Raw genomic sequence first — 9,589 nt, 5'->3', positions numbered from 1 at the left:
AGATTTTACTACAGTTCATGGTATTCTTAATTATTGAAGCCACGCCTCCTCCTGTTTGTGTTTTCTATTCTCACTTAAAAAATTGTATGTAGGAGGCTCTGATCCAATTAGTACGATTGGTTCATTATTGTCATTTAACCATGTTTCTGTCAGGAATAAAACATCAATATTATGTTCAGTGATGAAATCATTAATTAATAGAGCTTTAGCACAGAGAGATCTGGTGTTTAAAAGAGCCAGTTTAAGCGACTTGGAGGCTGAAAGTTCTTCCATCTGAGGTTTGAATTAAGACCACTGTATTTTGTATTTCTGGTTTTTTGCAACTTTTCTTGTAGTGATCTGGACAGGTAATGTCCTGTTTTGCGGTGCCAGGGGACCAGACACATTCTGGAGGAAGACAGGTGTAAAGGTAATGTCTGGACCCCGGTCTCAGAGCGCTGGATCCTCAGAGGCAGGTGGCTTAGATGAAGTGAGGTCTGCTATGTTAGCGCTAAGGAGAGTCGAGCCGAGGCGAACCTGTTGATCCATTCCATCCGTAAATTTGAGAAACTCTGGTCTGGAAGACATTTCTTCAAAGGTATCGTATAGGAGCAGAGAGGGAGGGGGGAAGGAGGAGGACAACCAGTCGCTCTGTCTCGATGTTTTATCAGCTTGTTTTGGAATAGTTTGCTCCTATTTCCATCCTAATCAGACATCCTTGAGCCTCTTCTTCTGAAGCGATGGTCACATTGTTGTTCTTGTTGATAAAATGAAAAATGTTTGCAGTGAGCAGCCTTATCCCATGTTTGTTCAGACTGCGTCCTCCTCTTCCTAGAGGTGAAAGCACTGCCAGTAGATCCAGAGGTTATCGATGAAGGTCACTGAGCTGGCAGAGCTTTAATCAGCCATTTGTTTATCATGCCCAGCCTGGAATGTTTTTCGTCTCCCCAATGAGGTGATGGATTCGGACCAATGAGAAATAACTTCATTTTTAATTTTCCCATAGTGTTCAGAAGAATATTAAAGTCCTTTTTCAGGATCTCCAATTTTTGCTTTGCCAGATTGTTGGCTCCAATATGCACAACTAAAGTCTCCATGTTTGGCTGATCAGTGGTTAGAGAGAGTCAATCAGACACAGTGTCACCAGGAAAAGAAATCACTCGTTTTCTTGGCATTGCAAACATGACTGACTCCATTTACTGCCTCATCTCCAACAATAAGCACTTTTGGCATACCTTTCGTTTTCCTGGTGGTCATTTTGCTGAACACTCCATGGGGCCCTAAGCCTCCATGGGGCCCAGCCTCCATGGGGCCCTAAGCCTCCATGGGGCCCCAGCCTCCATGAGGCCCCAGCCTCCATGAGGCCAAGCCTCTATGAGGCCAAGCCTCCATGGGGCCCTAAGCCTCCATGGGGCCCTAAGCCAAATGTGGTTTTGGGCCCCTCTAGTTCTGTGGACCGGCTGCAGTCAGCAGTCTGATCATCAGGTCTTTCACACACCTGCTATAAGCTGATTGCATCTCTGGCTGTTTGTATTATATACATGTATAATATAGGACACATTTATTGGCCAACTGGTTTATCCACCAGTTGATTTCTGGGAGCCGATTTCCTTAATTTTCGGGCATCGTGATTGGCTGAAACTTACATGTGAAGCTGATCTTATCCCCTGATCTTCATCAGCAAAGGTTATAACTCAGCCTCTGTCCTCTTCTGCTCTGCAGTGAGAGGTTTGACTGACAGACCACCAGGTCTGAACCTTTACAGTTAATATTCACCCTCTGTGGAAACTCAGTGACTTTCTTGCTACATTTAGCAACATTTCAGAGAAAAAATTCATATCAGCCAAAACCAAAATCAGCAGCTCAGGCTTTTTAAAGATCGGTAACCAGGGATCGGCCAGAAAACTGCAGTCGGTGCAGCTCTACACACATTCATGACCTTCTCTGATTAAATTCATTTATCTTAAGCGTAACTCCAACAGCTAAAAATGTCATTTATACCAGGTGAGTCTTTCTCCCCTGAGAATCTGGACCGGTACCGGTACTGGACTGATTCTGAGTCTTCAAATGATGTCAACAGAAGTTTCACTTAACTTAGAAAAATAATGTTTGTTTTATCCACAAAAAGCTTCTGCTCAGCAGCAAACAGCAAATCCCAGCTACAGCACAGAGCAGCTCATCCATGTAGCCTGACGTAGAAACATTTAGCTAGACGATGTCAGACAGTCAGAAGTTTTAATTATTGTTATCAAACCTTATCAAACTCGGCGTTTTGAAGCCAAAACTACCTCGGAAATATACAGAGCTGAGAATCAACTCATTTAAAGTTAAACTCAGTTTCACACAGAGAGCCTAGCATAAATGTCTGGCTGTGGAACTGGACCGGTCCAGGTCGCTATCAGGCTAATTTCTGTTAGCAGCTTTACTAATCTTTACATCACCAAGGCTCATTAAAACAAACCTTTATCTGGGCTTTTTTCTATTCTTCCTCCTTCTTCTCTCCCTCCCTGAAGGATGAGTCCTTTTCCCAGACATTGTTTTGCTAGCTTAGCTTCTGACCGGAGCTTTGGACGTTTGGATGCTCATTGCAGCTCATGTTACCGGCGAGACTGCGGTACCTACCGCGGCCACTAGGGGCCCCCAGAGCAATTTTTTTTTATTTTATTTCTGTCAATAAAATAATTTCTATATATATTATTGTAAAAACAAATCACTTCATGGTGAAATTGTGTGTTGTTGATATTATGACAAAGAAATTATTACTAAAAAGAAAATCAGCTCCACTGAGGGGCCCCTTAGTGGCTCTGGGGAACCTAAGCGGCTGCTTAGTTTGCTTATGCCTTGGGCCGGCCCTGTCCATGTGTTTTCATCAGAACCAGCTCAGAGGAAACTGGACTCTACCGGTCTGGTTCTGATTCAGACCCGTTCAGCTCTGAAGGGTTCTGGATGAATTGGACCTGAAGGTTCTGTTCAACCCATCAGGCCTGCATGTGAAGAGGTTCTGATGCTCACGGCTTCGCAGTGACAACTGAGTTCTGGTCTGGTTCTGCTGCTGGAGGGTCAGAAAAAGAGCAAATCACCATAGCAACCAGTATTTTCTGGGTCTGGTTCTGATACCATCAGAGCTGGTTCTGTTTGCGGTTCCACTTCCTGCACCAATCAGGACGCAGCTTCATGACGTCAGCTCTCACCTGAGCAGGTAACCGGACTGACCCAGAACCAACCGAGGTGCAGGTGGTCCGGTCCAGTCCGGTTCTGATCCAAGGTGTTCTGGTGACCCTCAACCCAGCTGATCTGTATCAATCAATCAATCAAATTTTATTTGTATGGCTCATTTCAGCAGGAAGGATCTTTACATCATGTGACATCGATAAACAGTAAGAGACATTTTGAAAGAAAAAAAAAGATCCAGATTTTTAGTCAAAACTCTAAACCTGTAATCTGTTCTGATTCTGTTCCTCCCGGGTCAGTCAAGTTCTGATCCAAACGGGTCCGAACCAGAGCTGGACCTGCTGGCCTTTAGTTCCAGTCCAGTTCTGCTCCTCTGGCCGTGTTCGGCCATCTGAGGTCAGGTGACTTAAGCTCTGCCCACATTGTGCTGGCAGGAAGGGAGCTGACCTGGTGGGTCGGTGTGGTTCTGGTTCTGACCCGTGTGTCTGTTTGCTCCTGCAGCTCGTGGCCCAGGGTCAGTTCCGGATCCTGAAGGTTCCTCTGGGCTTCATCAAGGTCCTGCAGTGGGTGAGTTCTCCAGAACCCACAGCGGTTCTGATCGGGTTCTGATTGAGTTCTGCTCTGGAACCGTGTCTTCTCCTCTCCCGCCAGTTCTTCGCCATCTTCGCCTTCTCCACCTGTGGCAGTTACTCCGGGATGTTCAAGATGGCGGTGGAGTGTAAGAACCGGACGGAGAGCAACCTCGCCATACAAGTGGAGTTCGAGTATCCGTTCAGGTCCGGACATTTCTTTCCCTTCAGAACCGCAGAACCAAACGGGTCAGGCAGAACAAGCCGTCGCTGACAGATTCTTCTTCTGTCAGACTCCACCAGGTGTACTTCGACGCCCCCACCTGTAAGGACAGGGCCACGGACCGGATCTTCCTGGTCGGAGACTACTCTTCCTCCGCCGAGTTCTTCGTCACCATCGGCGTCTTCGCCTTTCTCTACTCCACCGCGGCTCTCAGCATCTACGTCTTCTTCTACGACAAGTACAAGGAGAACAATAAAGGCCCGCTGATCGTAAGTACGGCATGTGACCGCCAGGTGCCTTGTAGGACATGTAGTCAGACCGTGGCGATGTTCCAGGACCTGGGAGTGACGGCGGTGTTTGCCTTCATGTGGCTGGTGAGTTCGGCGGCTTGGGCCAAGGGTCTGTCCGACGTGAAGACGGCGACTGATCCGGATGAGGTCATCACTTTGATCGACGCCTGTGAGAAGAAGGAGAACTCCTGCCGTGAAGTCCACGACCCGGTCATGTCCGGACTCAACACCTCCGTGGTAAGAGTCCGCTCCGGACTCACCGACCGGTCGCTGAGAATCCCCCATCCAACTAAAGTAAAAGACCACACTTTGGGTCAGCTCGCAGCTCTACCAGACCAGAACCAGGAAAAAAATCAGACCTGTTGGGAACAAGGAGAAAATCCAAAAAATATTAGAAAAATATAATAAAAAACCCGACATCATTCCCAGAGGATAAACTGGTGTAAAGATGAAAAGTTTTACTGAAACAGACATTTAGGAGATTTATAAATAAACACAAACTATTCAATAACCCGTCTTTCTAGTTTTATGAGGACATTGAGATGCAAACCAACCAGAGATCTCCACATCTGATGCAGTTAAGCATCCAGCTTCCTGAATTCTGAGCTGAAATTACTTTTCACGACTGACTTCACGTGAAAAGTCTGTTTACCGTTTCCTCTGGATCACTTATCACGTTTTACTTTTCAGACTAGAGATTAGTTCTAAATAATCCGACCTGAGCCCATAGGCGTTGGGTCAGATACCGACCCAACTCGACTAATTAACTCCAATTAGAGTTAATTAGCGTTAACTCCAGTTAATTAGAGTTAATTAGTCGGGTTGCTGTCATCTACCAGTTTAAAATCGTCCCAGACCTTTGACCCTGCTAGCTTAGAGCTGCTCATGTTTTAGCTTTTAGCCTTTTCCAGCTCCATTTTGCTGCTTGTTGTAGCTGCAGGGGGCCACTCTGATCAACTCCTGCTCCTTCCTTTCCTCACCAACATCTGCTGCTACAAACGTGAGACCTCTTGAAGGTTTCTTTTCATTTTGGCACCTCACCTGGCAAACGATCTGCATGTTCTGGAATAATCTGCACTGAATGATGGGTTCAGGAACATTAAGAGAAAATGAGCTTCTAGCAAATTAGATGCAGATGGGCAATGGTTGCATGGTAGTCTACTCTAGAAAAGTCCTGATGTTGTCATTTCAGACTGTATTCATTATGTGGTCCAGCCCAATGAAAGGAGGCAATGCCTGTTCAGGCCACTGGAGCCGACCAATCAGAGCAGAGCATCGTCAGCCACCTTCAGTTGTTCCACCCAGCAGACGGAGGTAACCTGCTGTGTTCCTCTGCAGGCATTTGGTTTCATCAATCTGGTCCTGTGGGCCGGAAACCTCTGGTTCGTCTTCAAGGAGACAGGCATCATCGCCCCGTTCATGCGAGCTCCGCCTCCTGAGGGCAAACCTGCGCCCGACGCCTACGCCCAGCAGGGGACGTATGAACAAGACCCGTACGCCAGCAACCAGGGAGGCTACCAGCCCGAGTTCAACCAGCAAGGATACAACCAGGTGAGCCACAGCAGGTAACCACCAATACCGAACCAGCACCAGGGAGTCAAACATCAGATATATTCACCAGAGAGACTCCTGTCCAGGGAAGACATGAGGACCATCTCCGCCTCCACAGACACGTAGAGCTGAGTCACTTATCGATTCGATTCTCAGGAAGAAATAAACACATTCTGCTCCCACTCCCTCTGACTGTGGTTTTAGATGGGGTCATTAAACCCAGGCTTTCTCTGCGTTGTGTGTTTCTATCAGTGTATCCAATAGAACAGGAACCAGATCTGGGTCGACCGTCTTTTATTTTGTCTGTTTGAGATATCAAAAGAAACAGCAGTGAGCAGTCTGCACAGTCTGGTCCAGACACCTCCCATTGCAAGAAAATGATATCCAAAATAAAGAAAAATGAGTCAAATCAAACAAGCGACCAAGAAAAACCCGCCACAGCTGCGTCATATCAAGTTAACGTAACTCACAGTTACATAACTGGAACACAGGAACTCGTATTAACTTGCATTTAAAATCTGACTTCGGCTCAAGTAAATATAACTTTCCTTCAATCACCAGTATAAATTATGGAATGTGAATTAACCAAGGAACATGTTTTACATCTGGACCGATAGCGCAGCATTTAGCCTCCTCCTCATGCATCAGGCTACGTGGCTACGCTGCGTGAGTGCAGGCTAAAATGCTCGCTTCAAACAAGTACTAATACAAAGAAATAACTAATTTATGGAACAAATAGTGACTGATTGGTGGAATTCAAAGCTTAACTTAAAGTAATATAATGAACTTGTTACATGTGCACGGTCTGGCAGGGTGACACTGACCCCATGTGAGCTTTTATGAGGTTTTCTTTTTGAGGTTTTGGAAAGACCGTCACGCTGCCCTGACCGTGACATCTGCTGCACTCCTCCTGAGCGTCGTGCTAAGACAGCAGGAAGGTTAGAAACGGGGTCCACTGGACACAGCGAGCTTTACCCCATGCTCGTCCAGGAGAGGCTCATACTGATCCCACATGCGATTTTACCCCTGGCTTTCCGCTGTCTGCCCGTGACGTCTGCCGCGCTGAGACCACTGGAGGATAAAACCTGAACCAGGTCCAGATAATTTATGTTTTCCTCCTGCCTTTGTAATGAGCTCTTCCCTCGCTCCCAGCCACGCTGATTCCTGCTTCCTCTGTTTTGATGCTGGCTGGCTACATCATCAACAAGCATTACCGCAGTTAGCCGGTGGACTACAGATCTTTACTGCAGGCCAAATTTCTATGGTTTCTACCGTATACTGTTTATAGCGTTCATTCCTATTTGCAGATGAAGATTAACCACCATCAGACTTTTCATCAGGTTATTATGAGACCCACAGGATGAAAGTAGTTCTGAAAGAACTGGTTCTCCATTCTCACCCCTAGTGCAAGGTCCCCTAGAAACTTGACCAGGAACCTATCTTAAGAGAATGTGGAAGTGATGTAGGGTCANTTGGAGGTAAGGTAAAAATAAAAGTAAGAAAATCCCCCAGTCCTTAGGTTTGAAGTAATCCAGTTATGATGTTGATCATTTAAATATAACTATAAAAACGGTGACTTTAAAAATAATTCACAGGCAAAGTTATCAGTAAGGAGAGAGAGAGCAGGATGAGCTGCTCCTCCTTCAGAGCTAACAGGTGTTGGTCAACCAGCAACTTCTCCAAGGTGGATTCATCCCACAGCCAGCGTCAGGTCAGTTAGCCTGCCACTCTCTGCAACAATCACTTCCAGTTTGCAGCCCTGCTAGTGTAGCATGCTAATCTGTTAGCATAGCATACTAGTCTGCTAGTCTATTAGCACAGCATGCTAGTCTGAGCATTCTCATTCCCATGTTTCCTGATCTGCCAGCTGAACAGCAGAAATCCTTCTATCAAAAATCCAATAACTTCAACGCCGTCAACCAGCAGCTCGTCAGCCAACGGCTCTGACGGCCCGGCTGTAACGGCCTGGTCCTGTTTGGCCCGGTTCAGAACAGAACCGGGCCAAACAGGACCCATGGGTTTTTGTCACTCTCTGAATTTCTGAAACGTGAGAAACTTTTGAAGTTCTGATATTGGATGTTGGACATTCAGAACCCAGAGTCAGGTTCTGAACGAGTTCAGACCAGGTCAGAACATTTCAGGCTAACCAGACCGGTTCTGACCTCCAGATGAGACATTGCTGACCCTCAACGCCGCGTCGGGTCTCAGCAGCCGTCCACGCTGACTTCTTGTCACCTCCAGAGACGCCATGGCTTCGTCCAGGGAGGACAGCTGGACGACCGGGAGCTCAAACTCGGACTCATAATATGCCACCATGCCATCCGGCTGGCCGTCCCCTTCACTGGAGACATGGAGGGACACGGTCAGCAGGGATGTTTAAAGGAGCGTGTCCCTCCACCATGAACAGAACCTTCAGGAACATGACGTGTCGCTGAGTGGGACGTGTCGGGGACTGACCTGAAGGCCTGCACCGTGGAGTCTTTGTAGAACTTGGCCAGCACCGAGTTCTGGCTGTAGATCTGCTGGAGCTGGAAGACAGAGGACCATGAGACAGGAAACATTTCCCATGATGCTCTGGGGCAGCCGCCTCACCTGCGCCCTGACCTCCTGGGCCAGGCTACTGAAGCTGCCGCTGCCGCGTTCCTCCAGGTCGGCCTGNTACCAGTTTAAAATCGTCCCAGACCTTTGACCCTGCCAGCTTAGAGCTGCTCGTGTTTTAGCCTTTTCCAGCTCCATTTTGCTGCTTGTTGTAGCCGCAGGGGGCCACCATGATCAACTCCTGCTCCTTTCCTCACCAGGATGAATTTCCTCTAGTCAGACCAGAACCGTTTGAATAGCAGCTTCATGTCTTTAGTTTTCTCACTGGTGTTTGCATTTCAGGCTTATTGAAAATGTGACACATATGTCAGGGCCCAGCTTATCATCAGCTGTTGGCCCCGGGTTCTCAGACAACAAGGAGGGAAACGGTAACAACACCAAGGGAGGACAATTCAGTTAGTTAGCTTTTTTTTATTCCCCAACGGAATAAAATGCTCCGTTTTCTTTTTTTGTGCAAAATAACAAAAATATTAAAATGTCCAAATCAGAACAAACTAAAATCGTCCAAGAGGGCCAACATCCACAAAATCCGGTTATGACGGTGAATCCTGCGCTCCGTCCAGCCTGTAGTCGGGCCCCAGCGCCTCCTGTGGTCGTTCCAGCCACTCTAGTTGCTCCGCCCGCTGGCGACCTGTTAGGACAAAAACACCTGGCCAGGAGAGCGATCGCTGAGCAGCGGATGTTTTATCTGTCCCTGCAGACAATCAGTGGAAACGTTACTTGACCAGGGCAGAGTTCCCCCTCTGCCGCTGACGGTCCGACACGTCGTTCCCACTGATTGTATCCTCTGCTGCCAACCACTGGCTCGTTCGGGGTCGCAGTCCTCCGTCACGAACCTTCCTGGATTCCCCTTTTTCTTCTCTTCTCCCCAACGCGAAGTCCTCTGCCTTTTAAAAGCCACTGCCAGCGTCTTGCAGGTTCCAGGTGTGCTGCCTACGGGCACGCCCACCCCGCGCAGGTGACTGGAATCAGCTGTTAGTTCTCGGAGTCCACAGTGAATAAAAAACAAAACATGCAGCGAAAACACTTGACAATAAAAACCAAAGTAAAAACAAATTTCCACTGTGTGACACATAAATCCGACCAGATCCTCATGCATATAATTTTGGGTTCGGTCAGATCAAGTTTTAATCTAAGCTGCTGGTCTATTAATCCAACATCTGCTGCTACAAACGTGAGACCTCTTGAAGGTTTCTTTTCATTTTGGC

At 47.4% G+C, this 9,589-nt stretch overlaps 1 protein-coding gene across 1 annotated transcript in view; it reads right to left on the bottom strand.

Annotated features, from left to right (window-relative positions):
* The window catches only part of LOC103130751 (suppressor of tumorigenicity 14 protein homolog), a 20,235-nt gene extending 11,716 nt beyond the window's left edge, over positions 1–8,519 (bottom strand). The window contains exons 1-3 of the mRNA XM_016666145.1: positions 8,376–8,519; positions 8,241–8,311; positions 7,946–8,124 (exon numbers count right to left, since the gene is read on the bottom strand). Coding sequence (XP_016521631.1) covers positions 7,946–8,124; positions 8,241–8,311; positions 8,376–8,519 — 394 coding nt within the window. The remainder of the gene's footprint in view (positions 1–7,945; positions 8,125–8,240; positions 8,312–8,375) is intronic.
* Between the last annotated feature and the right edge of the window lie 1,070 nt (positions 8,520–9,589).

The sequence above is a fragment of the Poecilia formosa genome, unplaced genomic scaffold (assembly GCF_000485575.1).
Source record: "Poecilia formosa unplaced genomic scaffold, Poecilia_formosa-5.1.2 Scaffold667, whole genome shotgun sequence".
In the NCBI taxonomy this organism is placed as follows: domain Eukaryota; kingdom Metazoa; phylum Chordata; class Actinopteri; order Cyprinodontiformes; family Poeciliidae; genus Poecilia; species Poecilia formosa.
This window is presented reverse-complemented; position numbering and strand designations above follow the sequence as displayed.